This window comes from Oncorhynchus gorbuscha, linkage group LG04, assembly GCF_021184085.1.
Source record: "Oncorhynchus gorbuscha isolate QuinsamMale2020 ecotype Even-year linkage group LG04, OgorEven_v1.0, whole genome shotgun sequence".
In the NCBI taxonomy this organism is placed as follows: domain Eukaryota; kingdom Metazoa; phylum Chordata; class Actinopteri; order Salmoniformes; family Salmonidae; genus Oncorhynchus; species Oncorhynchus gorbuscha.
Window position 1 is genome coordinate 64,585,913 of NC_060176.1, and position 19,111 is coordinate 64,605,023.

Below are 19,111 nucleotides of genomic sequence, written 5' to 3' on the forward strand. Positions count from 1 at the left end.
TTGCTAGGCAGGTTACCCACATCTCTCACAGCACCATTGTCAATCACTGATGATTTTGCAAAATACAATTGTATTCTATAATTTATCATATGAGTTTATCATAGCAAACACTAAGTATGATATCAATTTACTTTAACATTGCCATAGCATTTGATATGAAGGAAATTGAAATTGACCATAGACACTGAAGCTCACTGAAGCTCAGCTTGGCTTGTTTGTCTTGTTAAGGTTAGGATTTCCGGAGGGTCAGCTGATATAGTAGATCTGTGCTTCGGGCCAACTTTATCCTTTGATTATTACCATATCCTGGAGGTCATTGGAGATCATTGCAGCACTCTGAGGCAGTACTAATAACACCCAGATACTGTAGATGAGTGTGGCGATCCAGAGCAGTGTGATCAGTGATTCATTTCCAAACTGAGAGAAGCACTGGGAGAAGCAGACCAGCATCAGGCAGAGCTGCCATAATGACATAACACTGGTGCAATGCAGGACAAATGATATTTCTGGACGGGATTAACGAATCAAGGCACGATGACCAGGGGTGGAGTCGAGGGTGCTCGGACAGTCAGCTGGAGCTGGCTAGTGGGGTTAGTAAAATGGCATTAGCCTGACATCCAGTGATGGGGTGTGCGTGGAGGTGGAGGGGGCTTGTCTGGTCATAGGACAGAGAGTGAGGGGTGATGGGCTGGAAGCCAGATGGAGTAGGCTCCTAGCTGGCTGTAGTCAGGGATGTAGTAAGGGTGGAGTAGGCTCCTAGCTGGCTGTAGTCAGGGATGTAGTAAGGGTGGAGTAGGCTCCTAGCTGGCTGTAGTCAGGGATGTAGTAAGGGTGGAGTAGGCTCCTAGCTGGCTGTAGTCAGGGATGTAGTAAGGGTGGAGTAGGCTCCTAGCTGGCTGTAGTCAGGGATGTAGTAAGGGTGGAGTAAGCTCGCTGTAGTCAGGGATGTAGTAAGGGCGGAGTAGGCTCCTAGCTGGCTGTAGTCAGGGATGTAGTAAGGGCGGAGTAGGCTCCTAGCTGGCTGTAGTCAGGGATGTAGTAAGGGTGGAGTAGGCTCCTAGCTCGCTGTAGTCAGGGATGTAGTAAGGGTGGAGTAGGCTCCTAGCTGGCTGTAGTCAGGGATGTAGTAAGGGTGGAGTAGGCTCCTAGCTGGCTGTAGTCAGGGATGTAGTAAGGGTGGAGTAGGCTCCTAGCTGGCTGTAGTCAGGGATGTAGTAAGGGTGGAGTAGGCTCCTAGCTGGCTGTAGTCAGGGATGTAGTAAGGGCGGAGTAGGCTCCTAGCTGGCTGTAGTCAGGGATAAGGGTGGAGTGCCCTGAATAATAAACAATGATGTAGTAAGGGTGGAGTAGGCTCCTAGCTGGCTGTAGTCAGGGATGTAGTAAGGGTGGAGTAGGCTCCTAGCTGGCTGTAGTCAGGGATGTAGTAAGGGTGGAGTGCCCTGACACTGCATAATAAACAATGTGCCCTCTGTCACCCCAACTGTGATAGAGATTCAGATTGGCTCACACTTAAAACTGGTCCTCTGAGTAAGAGGGGGGGGTAAGTCTTACAAAGAGGCATGTTAGTTAGCTGCAGCTGGTGGTACTGTAGTGAGAATTGCCTGCAGTCATGGCCCATTGATATTTAAACAGCTTCCCATCTATACCTGCTCCAGGGAGAGGCAGTTATTAAAACATAGAAACAGATAATAGCATCAACAACAGCCAAAGTACCTCAAACCAGATACTCTGCAGCATGGTGCCTGGTGATCACATCATATTACTGTTTTTTAGCCACTGAAGCAGCATCCATCTCATATCATTTGCTAAAGTCAGTGAATCTATGTAAAGCATACTTCAATATGTAGCCAATCTTGTTAGCCAGCTGAATTAAAGGCAAGGCCTGAATGTTGAGGATCTATGGGGTCATTGGGATGGCATGGTGTGCTATTAAAATGATTCACGTGTGAGTGACCTTTTATTATTTTTGGTGCTAAAATGGACATATCCCATTCAAATGTGAACATTGTCTTCCTAACGGTTTCACAGACAGGGAGGGATTTACAAGAGAAGAACAGTGGAATAGGCTTCTTGTTGATCTGCACCTAATGCAACATTTTAGTATTGAGATGCTCAAACACATTATTTCTCCAACCAGCGCTTAATGCTACCAACCCCCACATTAGGTTTTGTGTATCTAATTACCAATGTATAATTTGATGGGAAAATGAGTTAACCTTTAGTGAAATGCCATCTCATCACAGGCTATGAATGACAAGGAGGGCAAGCGGGGGCCTTGGCATTTCCACGGCTACCCGTTTGACGGACAGCTTGCCGAGATAGCCCACCTACATCTCACCCTCTCTCTAGGGCCTGATGTACTGAGAATAGAGGGTCCTTCACTCTTCACTCAACTGTTAACATTTCTGTTGTATTTCCATATGAATTTGAGATGAAGAATACTTTGATAGATTTGGCAGCCTGCCAGGGCTGTGGCGGTCATGAAATTTCATAGGCCGGTGATTGTCAAGCAAATAACTGTTGGTTAATTAACATAAACACATTTAGCATCTCCTGGCTTCCACACATAGACTACAAGCCATTTTAAAAAGTCTAATAATTCCATGTAATATAGCCTACACCTTCACAATAAATGCATTACTTATTTTAGACAGGTATAAAGAAGTGTGATATGAAGAAAATGTAGTCTATTTCAAAAGAAAATAATAGCATACTCTGATATTCTGAGTTGTCCTTATGTTAGATCCTGATGTGACTATGGCAAATGGCTGTGGGCTACACTAGTTCATTTAGCAGACAAGATTTGCTTTTAATTCCGTGGCATTATTTTATATGATTTAATAGTATGAAGAATACAATTGAACCAAGCTGAATAAAATAGAAAGGATATTTTCTCCAAACGATTTGAGGGAGTGAGCGCATGCAGCTATTCTGTGTTGAGTGGTTAACAAAAGGAATAGGTACTCCTATATACTTAATTTAGAGTTATTCATGTACTTAGTTGTTCTACAAAAGATGGGCTATATGTTTTGATTTTTAGTACATTGTAAGGCTGCATAATGAGTGTGTACAGCGCAGGCTGCACTCACTTCAGTAGTCTCTTATTCACAATTTGACAAGAACCTGATAATGCCTCAAATTTTACAGCGGCATCCCCTTTGTGGACATAATGCACCCTAGATTTGGCAGACTACCAGACACTAATTTCTGTCAATAAGCCAACACCACCTATTTGCGACTGAGAACTGAGCAGTGAGATGGAAGGCATATTTCTGTGATTAAATGACAAAAAAGCACCTAGAGACTCACTATCTCATTACCTATGTAATTGAAATGGCATTCTATTGTTTTCTAAGTAGACATATTGGAGGTTGTTCTCCACTGTTCTCTCAGCTATTGATCTGGAGATAAATGTCAGCACACATGAAATCGATATCCAAATCCAAGGACTATAAAATCCTGGCCTCCATTTCCACTCCAAGCATAGGAATCCATAATGTTTTGTGATGTTAACAGAAGTAATGTGTGGGAAATCAATACAGTTACATATCGCAATATTACTTAGGTCGATATTATATTGATACTTTAACTCCAAGTGTCGATTTGTAAAATATATATATGTACTATATTTATTTATTTAAAAAAAATCCTAGGTAACATTAGCTAGCGCTAGTCGGCTGTACCTGTGCCAAAACGCTGGTACTTTTCATCCTATAGCTGGTTCTCCATCTTCTTTTTTAATAGTGAGCCAACAAGTTTTCAGAATTTTTATTTTCATGACTGATCAACACTCATTTTTATTATGGCTCGCTCTTGTCTCTCTGCAGCTGACATACACTGAGTGTACGGTCGTGGCCAAAAGTTTTGAGAATGACACAAATATTAATTTCACAAAGTCTGCTGCCTCAGTTTGTATGATTGCAATTTGCATATACTCCAGAATGTTATGAAGAGTGATCATATGAATTGCAATTAATTGCAAAGTCCCTCTTTGCCATGCAAATGAACTCAATCTCGAGAAAACATTTCCACTGCATTTCAGCCCTGCCACAAAAGGACCAGCTGACATCATGTCAGTGATTCTCTAGTTAACACAGGTGTGAGTGTTGACGAGGACAAGGCTGGAGATCACTCTGTCATGCTGATTGAGTTCGAATAACAGACTGGAAGCTTCAAAAGGAGAGTGGTGCTTGGAATCATTGTTCTTCCTCTGTTAATCATGGTTAACTCCAAGGACACACGTGCCGTCATCATTGCTTTGCACAAAAAGGGCTTCACATGCAAGGATATTGCTGCCAGTAAGATTGCACCTAAATCAACCATTTATCGGATCATCAAGAACTTCAAGGAGAGCGGTTCAACTGTTGTGAAGGCTTCAGGGCGCCCAAAAGAGTCCAGCAAGCGCCAGGACCGTCTCCTAAAGTTGATTCAGCTGCGGGATCGGGGCACCACCAGTACAGAGCTTGCTCAGGAATGGCAGCAGGCAGGTGTGAGTGCATCTGCACGCAGTGAGGCGAAGACTTTTGGAGGATGGCTTGGTGTCAAGAAGGGCAGCAAATAAGCCACTTCTCTCCAGGAAAAACATCAGGGACAGACTGATATTCTGCAAAAGGTTTAAAAGAAACTTGTCCAGAGAAGACAAGGTGAGCGCTACCATCAGTCCTGTATCATGACAACAATAAAGCATCCTGAGACCATTCATGTGTGGGGTTGCTTCTCAGCCAAGGGAGTGGGCTCACTCACAATTTTGCCTAAGAACACAGTCATGAATTAAGAATGGTACCAACACATTCTCCGAGAGCAACATCTCCCAAACATCCAGTGTCAGGACCCAGTTACGAACCCGGGTCTCCGGAGTGAGAAACAGTCACTTATAGTCGGCAGAACCCAACAGAGCCATGAATAGTCGGCAGAACACAGAAGATGAGGCAGACACAGCAGTACTTGAGACAGTGTATTTAATGAAGTAAAAGTGAAGTTCTTCAGGAAAACATGTAACTCCACAACCTCAAAAGGAATTCCACAAGAACAAAGGTAATCCTCCAAGACAAAAAGGTAAATCCACAAGGTGGAAGGTATAGCAGAAAAAGCCTCAAAAGATACTCAAAAACAAACAAACAAGAACAAAAAACAGAATTCCACAAGAGAGTCCACCGGGATCAACAAGAGTTCACAGAGTACTAGGGCTGGGTGCTAACATACAAACACAGAGCAAAGAACTGAGGAAAACAAAGGGTTTAAATACAATCAGGGGAAACGAGGCACAGGTGCAAATAATAATGGGGATCAAGGGAAAACAAAAGGTCAAAAGGCACAATGGGGGCATCTAGTGACCAAAAACCGGAACAACCCTGGCCAAATCCTGACATCCAGGAACCGTTTGGTGATGAACAATGCCTTTTCCAGCATGATGGACCACCTTACCATAAGGCAAAAGTGATAACTAAGTGACTCGGGGAACAAAACATCGATTTTTTGGGTCTATGGGCAGGAAACTCCCCAGACCTTAATCCCATTGAGAACTTGTAGTCAGTCCTCAAGAGGCGAATGGACAAACAAAAACCCACAAATTCTGACAAACTCCAAGCATTGATTATGCAAGAATGGGCTGCCATCAGTCAGGATGTGGATCAGAAGTTAATTGACAGCATGCCAGGGCGGATTTCAGAGGTCTTGAAAGACACCCCAACACTGCAAATATTGACTCTTTGCATCAACTTCATGTAATTGTCAATAAAAGTCTTTGATAGTTATGAAATGCTTGTATTTATACTTTAGTATTCCATAGTAACATCTGATAAAAATATCTAAAGACACTGAAGCAGCAAACTTTGTGAAAATTTATATTTGTGTTTTTCTCAACTTTTGGCCACGATTGTATATAACATTAGGAACACTTTCCTAATATTGAGTTGCACCCCCTCTTCCCCATCTCGCTATGATTTTTAGTGCAGCTATGTTTACCCACTGTGACCTTTCCCGTCTCTCCAATCTCCTTTCTCTTTTCTACCCCTTCCCCCTGGGGCGGCAGGGTAGCCTAGTGGGGCGGCAGGGTAGCCTAGTGGGGCGGCAGGGTAGCCTAGTGGGGCGGCAGGGTAGCCTAGTGGGGCGGCAGGGTAGCCTAGTGGGGCGGCAGGGTAGCCTAGTGGGGCGGCAGGGTAGCCTAGTGGGGCGGCAGGGTAGCCTAGTGGGGCGGCAGGGTAGCCTAGTGGGGCGGCAGGGTAGCCTCGTGGTTGGAGCGTTGGACTAGTAACTGGAAGGTTGCAAGTTCAAATCCCAGAGCTGACAAGGTACAAATCTGTCGTTCTGCCCCTGAACAGGCAGTTAACCCACTGTTCCTAGGCCGTAATTGAAAATAAGAAGTTGTTCTTAACTGACTTGCCTAGTTAAAGAAAGGTTAACATTTTTTTTTAAATACACACACACCGCCATCCTTCTCTCTGTCTCTCTCTCTGTCTCTCACCCCCTCCCTCTCTCTCTCTCTCTCTCTTTGTCTCGGTACCCACCACTGTGGCCTTTCCCTATCTCCCCTGTCTGTCTGTAGTGTGGCAGGCTGCAGGATTGCTTGTGACAGCTTACCAGTGTTCAGGAGGAACAGCCCGAACACTGGGACCATCGTTATGAAACAAAACCACAGACAGACAGACACAGAGATGCTAGATGAGATAGGGTCTCTTTGGATGATGGCATGTGTGTGTGTGTGTTAGTAATGTACAGGTCAGCTGCTTGTTCACCCGCACCCGCACACAACTGCTAATAACCCATCCGTAACCATCCGACTATATGTGATAAAGTGAAAATCTGAGGTCCGCACCCAACCCTAACCTGCAAATATAGAAAAAAAGGCTGTACAGTCAGAGATGGCAGAATGATTTTGAAGGTAGGCTTATGTTTCTGCCTATAATTTCCAACATTTTGTTAGGCTATTTGTTGGTCAACTTGTCAAATCAAATCTTATTTGTCACATACACATGGTTAGCAGATGTTAATGGGAGTGTAGCGATATGCTTGTGCTTCTAGATACGACCATGCGGTAATATCTAACAAATATTAAGTGGCATTGTTTAAAGTGGCTAGTGATATTTTTACACCAATTTCCATCAATTTCCATGATTAAAGTGGCTGGAGTTGAGTCAGTATGTTGTCAGCAGCCACTCAATGTTAGTAGTGGCTGTTTAACAGTCTGATGGCCTTGAGATAGAAGCTGTTTTGCAGTCTCTCGGTCCCTGGTTTGATGCACATGTACTGACCTCGCCTTCTGGATGATAGCGGGGTGAACAGGCAGTGGCTCGGGTGGTTGTTGTCCTTGATGATCCTTTTGGCCTTCCTGTGACACCGGGTGGTGTAGGTGTCCTGGAGGGCAGGTAGTTTAGATACATGCATTCTTCTTCATTACTTGTTGCACTAGAATTAAAATAAGGCCTGAGGAGGTGTGGTATATGGGCCAATATACCATGGCTAAGGGCTGTTCTTATGCACAATGCAATGCGGAGTGCCTCACAATCATCATACACACTGTAACACATCCGCTATCATCCTGCTATCACTGCTATCATCCTCTTTTATCACTTCACCAAATATTTCCTAAACATCAGGTTACTGTTCTGACCCTCCTATTTTTTTCTGACCTCCATTTCGCAGCTTTTCTCTTATTGAATTAAACTACGACGTGGCTTTTTGCCTCAATGGATCGACGTTAACATATTCTGCTCAAGTTCCCAAAAGCATTTGGCAATTGGCGTGTATTTGGTGAGTACTGTTAGGCCCTAAAACATGGGCCAGATAGAAAAAATAATGAAAGAAAAACCTCAATGTAGCCTATAGATATGAATTGCACAAGAATTATACATGTATGTATTTTTTACGTATTTAAATGTTTTATCCCGCCCGCCATTCATCCACAAAATATTTCATGACCCTAAACCTACCCGCCCTGGAGATATAACCGCTGGGATTGCGGGTTATGAGTCAACCTGCCCATCACTAGCGTGCGTTGATAAAAAGAAGATTACAGTATACACAGTAAACTATGTATTATTTCACCCTAGTCAAAGGAAAGGAATTCCTCTACTTGGTTACCACCCAAATGAACCCCATACCTTCTCCTCTCCACCCTTCCACTCCTTCCTCTCTCACTGACGGGTGGTTGATAGAGAGGGTTTGTGGAGGGCAAGCGGCGTTTTGACTCCTGGCAGGAGTTGAGAGACTGCTGACGTGTGTGTTGGGCAGGATGTGTGTAAGAGGCAGGACTGAATCCTGTTTTTCAGACCGCAGCAATTGGCTCAGAGCCAGGATGATAGTTTTAATGCTCACATACACACACCCACTCACATACTCAGAATGGGCTAACGCTGACCTCAACCCAGCATCACACATGCAAGCGCACACTTGCACACACATTTTCCTACACACACACACACACACACACACACACACACACACACACACACACACACACACACACACACACACACACACACACACACACACACACACACACACACACACACACACACACACACACACACACACACACACACACACACACACACACACGTCTGCATTGTACAACATACACTGAGTATACCAGACATTAGGAAAACCTTCCTAATATTGAGTTGCACCCTCTTTACCCTCAGAACAGTCTCAATTCGTCGGGCATGGACTCAAGTTGTCGAAAATGTCCCACAGGGATGCTGGCCCATGTTGACTCCAATGCTTCACACAGTTGTGTCAAGTTGGCTGGATGTCCTTTGGATGGTGGACAGTTCTTGATATACACGGGAAACTGTTGAGCGTGGAAAACCCAGCAGCATTGCAGTTCTTGACACACTCAAGCCAGTGCACCTGGCACCTACTACCATACCTCGTTCAAAGGCACTTAAATATTTTGTCTTGCCCATTCACCCTCTGAATGGAACACACACACAATCCACGTCTCAATTGTCTCAAGGCTTAAAAATTATTCTTTAACCTGTCTCCTCCCCTTTCATCTACACTGATTTAAGTGACATCAATAAGGGATCGTAGCTTTCACCTGGATTCACCTGGTCAGTCTGTCATGGAAAAAGCAGGTGTTCCTAGTGTTTTGTACACTCAGTGTATGTTACATGTTCATTGATGAACACACTGTCTTGTTTTACTATTATTGTGTCCTGTTTTGACTTCAGATAATTGTAATACCTAAACTCCAGAATATGTAAGAACATTTTCATCAGCGTTTGAGATTAGTGGTGGTATTGTAATGAGTATAGATACAGAGTTGGATAACTGTCAGGAGAGCTCTACATTTCAGAGGGTAAATGTTCATCTCTTCCCCATGGCAGAATGAGTAGAGTTGCATGAAATGTATTATAAAACAGCAAAATCTTCTCTCTGCCCCATGGCAGAATGTGTAGAGTTGCATGAAATGTATTATAAAACAGCAAAATCTTCTCTCTGCCCCATGGCAGAATGAGTAGAGTTGCATGAAATGTATTATAAAACAGCAAAATCTTCTCTCTGCCCCATGGCAGAATGAGTAGAGTTGCATGAAATGTATTATAAAACAGCAAAATCTTCTCTCTGCCCCATGGCAGAATGTGTAGAGTTGCATGGAATGTATTATAAAACAGCAAAATCTTCTCTCTGCCCAATGGCAAAATGTATTGAATTTTTCCAAACTTGCTCTAAAACTGCAACAATAAAACTGATTGCATGTGTCGGTATGGATGTGGATACGCAGACCCACGCATCACTGCGGCACTTCATGATGAGTTTTTTGTGGCCCCCACTCCCATCAAAGTTGCCCATCCCCAACCTAGACACATACAGACACAGAAACATGCGCCAGCATTAGTTCTGCAGTCGGAAAGGTCATGGTTCAATGATGTGTTGGCACAGTGAGAGAAAGAGAGAGAGTAGGGAAGAGGAAGGCGAGGAAGAGAGAGATAAGGGAAGAGGAGGGAGAGAAAGTGGGGGAGAGACAGAGAGAGTGGGAAACCATAGTGAGAGAGAGAAAAGAAATGATAGAAAATAACCAACACAGAGAAGCCCCAGACTGGATAGAGATGGAGAAGGAAGGAGCTAGAGAAAGATAGTGGTGTTGTTTGAGGGACAGAGAAAGAGGGAGAAGAGGGAGGCAGAGTGAGAGAGTTTTTGTTTTAGCATTAATGGTAATATGTACATTTGGGAAATGACAGATGTCACCACCACACTAGCCTATCTCTGAGAAAAAATCTGTGTGTGTGTTTATGTGCATGCATTCGGTATGCATGTGTGTTTGGTTTTTACCTCACTGCAGTGCCACAAGTTGACAAGCTGCACACTCACAATCACACACACACACACACTCACACACGTGCACATGCACACTTGCACACACATTTTCCTACACACTCACAAACACAGATGTCTGCAGTCTGCATTGTACAGACATCTGTGACTGCAGGTCAGCAAAATCAAGCCTTAGAGGACTGGGAAGCTTCTCTCCTCCCTCCCTCCTCTCCTCCCCTCCTCTCCTCTCATCTCCTCCTCTCCTCCTCTTCCCACTGAATGAAGGCTGAGCTGTGTGCACTAAGAGGATCAATAGGTTTAGCTCACTGTACACAGAAGGAGCAGTCACACACCTAACAGGGTCAGGACATCCCTCAGACTGACTAGGAAGGAAGGAAGGAAGGAAGGAAGGAAGGAAGGAAGGAAGGAAGGAAGGAAGGAAGGAAGGAAGGAAGGAAGGAAGGAAGGAAGGAAGGAAGGAAGGGAGGGAGGGAGGGAGGGAGGGAGCTTGAGAGGGTGGGAGAGCAGGGATGAGAGGGAGAGCAGGGATGAGAGCGCGATGAGAGCGCGGCGCTTCACAAATTATTTTACCCCTTATTCCTTCTTCCCCGGGAGCTAATGGGGACAGGCAGAATCTAGAGAGGAAGAGATAGACATAGAGATAGGAGAGGAAGAGAGAGATAGGAGAGAGGAGGATGGAGAGAGGAAGAGAGGAGGATGGAGAGAGGAAGAGAGAGATAGGTGAGAGGAAGAGAGAGATAGGAAGAGAGAGATAGAAATAGGAGAGAGGAAGATGGACATAGAGATATAGGGAGAGACAGAGAGAGAGTAACATGCTCTGTCAGGCCAGTGTTGACTGCTCCTGCTCCAACCGTCTTCCCTGGCTTTCAGGAAAAGGAATGGTTTCCGGATAGATGAATTCCTGAGCCCGTTCACCATGAGGATGTGGGACAGCGATTTCCAGGTCCTCGCTGGAAGAATCCCTCGGAGAAAAGAGCAGCCGCCTGAGAAACTAGTAGCTGATCCTGTGTGGACTCCTGGGTCACAGCTCTGAGGACTCTCATTTACACCGCTGAAGGCTTGCATGCACCAAACTGCATTTGTTTATCCAAGCTTGGGTGGCCTTGCAGTATTTAGCCTTTTCATATCCCATCTACTGACTACATGATGACTTGTTCACGTGGTGGCACATCAATGGAATGAGTATTATTAATATGGTGTAGAGCACTGTAAGGGGCATGCAGACATGATGTTGTTTTGGAAGTGGTTGCAGCACGTGGAGGGCAGTGTGTGTAGATCGTGTTAAAGGTTAGAGGAGAGATTCAGTACACAGTTCCAAGAAGCCTGGACTCTGCCACAGGGTGCGGGAAAGGACTATGATGCACTTCAGCAACTTCCCTTTCAGGAGACACTCATGGATATGGTGAGTGTGTGTGTATGTGTGTTTCTGTTTGTGTGCTTGTGTGTGTTCATGATGGCAGCAACAGTAGTGGATGTGAGTTCAGCAGCTCTCTTCCATCTAAACTTAAGCCACCCCCCCCCCCGTCAACATTTGTTTTTGTGCATGTTCTCCTGTGTCCTGTGTTTTTCCTGTGTACTGTATTTATGTTCCAGGGCAGTTAGTACTCCCGACAGGCAGCCCAGTTCAGCAACAAACCCTTCTCTGGGAGATGTATTGTTCATTGGGCCACATATTTCCTGCCATTTTCTCCCACAATAAATGCTTGAGTTGATCCATAAATAAGTCTAAATCAGACATAAACTGCAGCAGCAGCCAGCCGTAAAGCTTTCAGAGCTTTTATTTATCCCAGAACAGGAGACAGGACAGTGGAGGCTCATAGAGCCTGCTAGCCGTGGCTCCATGCTTTAGATTCCTCCTCTGCACTTTTCATCAGCCATTTAAATAGACACTCCTTTTGGGGATGTGGCTTTCTCAAAGCCATGAAATGATGTACTGCTATGCACTGTTGCCTTGCTGCTTCCCATCTTCAAATGGTCTGTTATTAGAGCTAGTCAGATAACAGTGACTCAATATTTGGACCATAATAGTCTCTGTCAGGTTATTGACCCATACCTCAACCCATACCTCCTGCTTCCTGCTTCCTGCTTACTTCCTGACCAGCATTAACATGCAGCAGGTACAGTACAGTTTAAGACAGACAGACAGACTTTTGCTTATGGTTGCTTGCGGTACTTGAAATGAGCAATGACAGAAGTGTCTGTAGCGTGAGCTCAAATGTCACGCTGTCTATAGAACATACTGTGCAGATTCATCTAAATGATTTTGGTGCTCTACATGTGTTCAGCCAAACATTGTCTCAGGTCAGGAACTCCATATAAGACAATATAATAACTATGTAACACATTTTCTGTTTCAGAGGTTTTAGCATTGGCTATTGAGTTTCTCATGGTCAGGTTACATGGTCGGGAGCTCTTGTCCCAACCCATTGTTTACTCTAATCAGTATTAGATTAAAGGCGTTGGAGGGATGCCAGACCAGAGGCTGTGGCTGTATAGGGGAACAGACAGACAGACATACAGACAGACAGACAGACAGACAGACAGACAGACAGACAGACAGACAGACAGACAGACAGACAGACAGACAGACAGACAGACAGACAGACAGACAGACAGACAGACAGACAGACAGACAGACAGACAGACAGACAGACAGACAGACAGACAGACAGACGAATGTTCCTAGCTAATCCAATGGCAGCTACGTAAACAGAAAACACAACGAGATACCCTCTCTCTCACCCACCCTCCTCAATCGCTCTCTCTTTGTTTCTCTCTCCCCCCCTCTCTCTCTCTCTCTCTAACACACACACACACACACACACACACACACACACACACACACACACACACACACACACACACACACACACACACACACACACACACACACCAACATATTCAAGTAATGATTGATACATTTTCATTAAAAACGTTCTTTTGATTAATTTATTCATACTATTTCATCCTTCCATGAAATATAGTCCCGACACAAATCTAGGGTTGCTACCAAAGCTGGGGGTTGTTCTTTCTATTGGTTTGGTTGCCAGAGATGCAACCTAGTCATTAAGTCTTTTTGTTCTGTATCTATAGACGCAACCCAGTCGTTTGTTCTAGATGTCCCATTGCCAATACTGGCTGGCAATGTTCTTATCGCTTGCTTGCTAGCTAGCCAACTATGGCTAACTTGCAGTCACGTCAAACGTCAAAAATGATAACAACAGTAGCTGCATTTGCATTTGTTTAAGCTATTTTCTAGAGACATTTATTTGGATATATCCATTACAATGCGCTAATGAGGTGCGATTTCGCCTGACTCAGAAAATGTGCTCTCTCATCAGGAGACTGTTCAGAGGAGCTAGCCAACAACACAGCTAACACAATCACTTCAAACACTGAAGCTGTAAAGACGGCAAACTCAATGTTTTGTTTGTTTCGTTTGACCTTTTTACAATTGAAATGTCTTTGTATATATCCATAAAAATGATGCCAACTGAATAACGCTGCCTGCCTGTCTGTCTGTCTGTCTCATCCCGACTACCGTCCCCAACACATTCATTACTATGGGACAGCTGGAGATCTAATTTTAATATTGAAACAAAGCTGCGCATGTCTGAGAGACAGACTGCAAGGTTTATACAAATATCTGCTGTTGAAAACGAAATGGTAGTCTAAAATAAATGGGAGATAATGTCTAGATGCTTTTTATAGTGGAGATCAAGTTTATAAATTGTTTGGCTGGGCTGATGAGACGGTGGATTGTGCTGTCAGATGGAACAGAGTAGGTAGGCATTTTAACATCATAGATTTAGTGGAATAGACACCGGCTGGAATGTGCTTTTAACCAATCAGCATTCAGGATTAGACCCACCTGTTGTTTACTCTTTGTTATTGCTAGGTAATGTCACATTTATTCAAACTTGACATGGATTACATCTGTCATACTGAAACGTGACATCACAGTGCTACTAAGATGGTGCGGAAGTTGCTGCAGTTTTATGGGTTCTTAACCAACAGTGCTATTTTGTTTGCTTTTTTGCAATTTTTGTAACTTATTTTGTACATAATGTTGCTGCTACCATTTCTTATGACCGAAAAGAGCTTCTGGAAATCAGAACAGTGATTACTCACCTTGAACTGGACGAATAATTTCTCTTTAATGAGTCAGAGAAAAAGATGGAAGAGGTATTGTGGAAAGAGATCGGGGTGCCTTGTGAGGATCCGACAACGAGTGGCTAATCTGCCTTTGCCATGCATACTATTGGCCTATGTACAATCGCTGGATAATCAATTGGAAAAACTAAAAGCACGTATATCCTGCCAACGGGACATTAAAAACTGTAATATCTTATGTTTCCCCAAGTCGTGGCTGAACGACAACATGAATAACATACAGCTGGCGTTTTATACACTGTTTTGGCAGGATAGAACAGCGGCCTTTGGTAAGACAAAGGGTGGCGGTCCATGTTAATTTGTACACAACAGCTGGTGCACGATATCTAAGGAAGTCTCAAGGTTTTGCTCGCCTGAGGTAGAGTATCTCATGATAAGCTGTAGACCACATTATCGAACTAGAGAGTTTTCATTTGAATTTTTCGTAGCTGTCTACATACCACCACAGCTCTATGCTGGCACTAAAACCTCACTCAATGAGCTGTATAACGTGATAAGCAAACAGGAAAACGCTCATCCAGAGGTGGCGCTCATCCAGAGGTGGCGCCCCCATTCTCATCGACGGGGCTGTCATGGAGCAGGTTGAGAGCTTCAAGTTCCTTGGTGTCTATATCACTGTGAGCGTACCAAGTAATTAGGCGTCACTCTAAAGCGGGAAGGTGGAATAAACGAGTCAGGAGTAGGTTTTTCTGATTGAACACGGTTCTCTATTGAGGGTATTTTGTCAACAAAAACATTCTAACATAATCAATGAAAAATCTTCCAAGGAAAAACACACATCTTCTTCTCCAGATGAAACAAGAACACAATAGGATAATCTTTAAACTACAACAAACATAAATCACGGGTTTGTCAGCACAGCTAGTGGCTCTTTCAGCACAGCTTCTCTCTCTCGGTGGCCATCTTCCAGAGCTAGTTTCCCCCCTCTCTGCTGGTACCATTCTCTCTTTTATAGGGGAAGGAGAGTATCTCATTAGTACCGTCAGCTGTGCTTAATTGACTCTGGTTACCTTGTCTCCCATGCTTTGTTGGGCTACTATCCATGAGCCCAGCCTGCCCTCTAGTGGTCCTTCCACATACCTTTCCCCCCAGGACCGAACCGGAGGGTCGGGCGCCAGACGCACCGTCTTGGTCGCGTCGGGACAGCGCGTCTGCATTCCCGTTCCTCGATCCGGCCCTGTGGATGACATGGAAAGAGAATGGTTGTGAACACAAAAACCATATGGCTATTCTGTTGTTATTGTTTCTCTTACCAGCCATCCACGTGAGGGGTGCATGGTCAGTAACTAATGCAAACCTCCGACCCAGTAGGTAGTACCGGAGATAATCGAGGGCCCACTTGATGGCTAAGGCCTCTTTCTCTACGGTCGCATACCTCTGTTCCCGATCGCTGAGTTTCCTACTAATGAAGAGAATCGTCTTCTCTGCTTCACCTTTACCCTGAGCTAGTACGGCCCGAGCCCTGTATCCGAGGCGTCAACCTGCACAATGAACTCTTGTGAGAAGTCCGGAGCCTGTAGAACGGGATCAGAACACAGGCCATCTTTTAACAATTGAAAGGCCTCTTCCGTCTCGTCTTTCCACTCTACCTGGTTTGGCAGGTTTTTCCTGATGAGGTTTGTGAGGGGGTTGGCAATGGTTGCATATCCCGGGATAAAACGGTGATAATATCCTGTTATCCCTAAGAAGGCCCGAACGTCTCGCTTGGTCCGGGGTCGAGGCCAGTCACGAATTGCCCTGGTCTTCTCTGCCTGCGGGCGTATTTTCCCATTCCCCACGGTATACCCCAGGTATTCCGCTTCGGACAGGCCCAGGCAGCATTTATTTGGATTGGCTGTCAACCCTGTGGCTTCCAAACTCACGAGCACCACCCGTAATCGCAGGAGGTGACTATCCCAGTCCTCGCTGTGGATGACCACATCGTCTATGTACGCCGCGCGGCTCCGTGCAGTCCGAAGGGCATCCTCACATACTGGAAAAGCCCCTCTGGGGTGGCGAAGGCAGTCTTTGGGCGATCCTCCGGAGCCACTGGCACTTGCCAATATCCCTTCGTCAAATCCAGGGTAGTGATGAACTTGGCCATTCCTAAGCGCTCCAAGAGTTCATCCACGCGGGGCATGGGGTACGCATCGAATGTAGAGATGGCATTCACGCCCCTAAAGTCGTTGCAGAGTCTCATACTACCATCGGCTTTGGGGACCAGGACTATGGGACAGGACCACTCGCTTGTTGAGGGCTCGATCACGCCCATCCTCAACATCTCCCTCACCTCTTTCTTAGCGATGACTCGGCGAGCCTCAGGAATCCTGTAAGGGCGGATATGCACTTTCTTGCCGGGTTCAGTGTGGATATGGTGGAACAGAACATCTGTTTGTCCTGGGAATGGAGAGAATATTCGACCAAAGTTCATAATCAGCTTGTCTAGCTGTCTTGACTGCTCCGGTAGGAGAGTTTGGCCACGGCTCACCTGTGGTAGAGCCTCTTTTTTTCTTTGCCCTCCAGGGCCATCAAAGCCACCTCCTCCTCTCGTCCATGGTACGTCTTCAGCAGGTTTATGTAATAGAGTTGGACCTTCTTCCTCCTGTCAGGTTGCTTGATGAGGTAATTGACTGGTGAGACCCTTTACATTACCTCGTAGGGCCCCCTCCACTGCGCCAGCAAGCGATGTTCGGCCGTGGGCACAAGCACCATCACTTTCTCTCCCACGGTGAACTCACGGGGGGTCGCAGATTTATCATAGGCCCGGCCTTGGGTCCTTTGGGCCTTCTCCATATGCTCCTTGACTATGGGCCACACTGCTGACAGGCGGTCTCTCACCAGGGTAACGTGTTCTATTGTGGATCGAGAGGGGCATGGTTGGGTCTCCCAGGTCTCCTTGGCTAAGTCGAGGATTCCTCGACAGGGTCTGCCATAGAGCAATTCAAACGGAGAGAATCCAGTGGATGCCTGGGGTACTTCTCGCAGGGCAAACATTAAGTGTGGGAGAAGCATGTCCCAGTTTTTCCCGTCTCGGGACACCACTCTTCTCAACATGCTTTTAATTGTTTTGTTCAAGCGTTCACACAACCCATCTGTTTGAGGGTGGAATATGCTTGTACGTATCTTTTGAACCTGATATAACCGACACAAGTCCTTCATCAACCGGGACATGAACGCGGTTCCTTGATCGGTTAAGATCGTCTTGGGAAGGCCCACACGAGAGAACATCAGGAATAACTCCTTGGCAATTCCCTTTGACGACATGTTACGCAGGGGTATGGCCTCCGGGAACTTGGTAGCGTAATCTATAACCACTAGGATGTACTCGTGTCCGCTGGCGGATTTTGGGAGGGGTCCTACGAGGTCCATAGCTATGCGTTCAAAGGGAGTCTCTATGATGGGGAGAGGAATCAAAGGGTTACGTAGGTGTGGCCGTGGGGCTGTACGTTGACATTGATCACACGTCTTACAATACCTGGCCACATCTCGGGTGACACGGGGCCAATAGAATCTCTGCATGATTCTGTCAATAGTCTTGTCTCGTGCCAGGTGTCCTCCTAGGACGTGGGAATGGGCTAACTGTAGAACTGTATCCCTGTATGGTCTAGGCACCATTAGTAATTCCTGGTTTTCCCCCCTTCGTCGTACGACCCAGTATAAGAGACCCCGCCTGATTGCATAGTAAGGAAGAGGGGGCTCACCTGATCCGTCGACGTTCCTCCCGTCGATCACCTTCACCTTCCTCATGGCCTCCCTTAGGTCTGGGTCTCTATGCTGCGAGGTGCCGAACTGTCCCTTTAATTCCCGGGGCAGGTCAACCTCAGTAGAGGGATGTGGAGGTTGTTCCACATCCCCATCAGGGGGGACCGAGGAAAATCCCTTCCAGGTTCCCTCCTCGGATGGAGCTTCAAATATATCCCTTAGTGCCTGCATTCTCCACCAATGTGAGCGTACCAAGTAATTAGGCGTCACTCTAAAGCGGGAAGGTGGAATAAACGAGTCAGGAGTAGGTTTTTCTGATTGAACACGGTTCTCTATTGAGGGTATTTTGTCAACAAAAACATTCTAACATAATCAATGAAAAATCTTCCAAGGAAAAAAACACACATCTTCTTCTCCAATAGGATAACACAATAGGATTATCCTATTATCCTAACACAATAGGATAATCTTTAAACTACAACAAACATAAATCACGGGTTTGTCTGTCATGTTTTGTCATTTATTATCTTGTCTTGTCCCTGTGCTTCCCATTCTATTCGTTTCCCTCTGCTGGTCTTATTAGGTTCTTTCCCTCTTTCTATCCCTCTCTCTCCCCCTCCCTCTCTCACTCTCTCGCTCTCTCTTCTCTCTATCGTTCCGTTCCTGCTCCCAGCTGTTCCTATTCCCTAATCATTTAGTCTTCCCACACCTGTTCCCGATCCTTTCCCCTGATTAGAGTCCCTATTTCTTCCTTTGTGTTCCGTTCCTGTCCTGTCGGTTCCTTGTCTAGAATTCACCGTGCTGTGTTTGTGTATCGCCCTGTCGTGTCGTGTTTTCCTCAGATGCTGCGTGGTGAGCAGGTGTCTGAGTCTGTCTGGTTCAAGTGCCTTCCCGAGGCAACCTGCTGTTCACCTGCTGTTCAAGATCGAGTCTCAGTTTGTCCTCGTCATTTCGAAAAGTTGTGTTTTTTGTTTGTATTAAC

The 19,111-nt window shown here is 45.5% G+C and overlaps 1 protein-coding gene across 3 annotated transcripts in view; it reads left to right on the forward strand.

Annotated features, from left to right (window-relative positions):
• LOC124034504 (cAMP-specific 3',5'-cyclic phosphodiesterase 4D-like) overlaps nt 1-19,111 on the forward strand; it is a 337,787-nt gene that overhangs the window by 207,863 nt on the left and 110,813 nt on the right. The window contains exon 1 of one of the 3 annotated variants that reach the window (XM_046347784.1): nt 10,817-11,677. The exons of the other annotated variants lie outside the window; for them this stretch is intronic. Within the exon in view, the coding sequence (XP_046203740.1) occupies nt 11,631-11,677 (47 nt within the window). The 5' untranslated portion in view covers nt 10,817-11,630. Of the gene's footprint in view, nt 1-10,816; nt 11,678-19,111 lie in introns of those variants that run through there. 3 annotated transcript variants of the gene reach the window in all.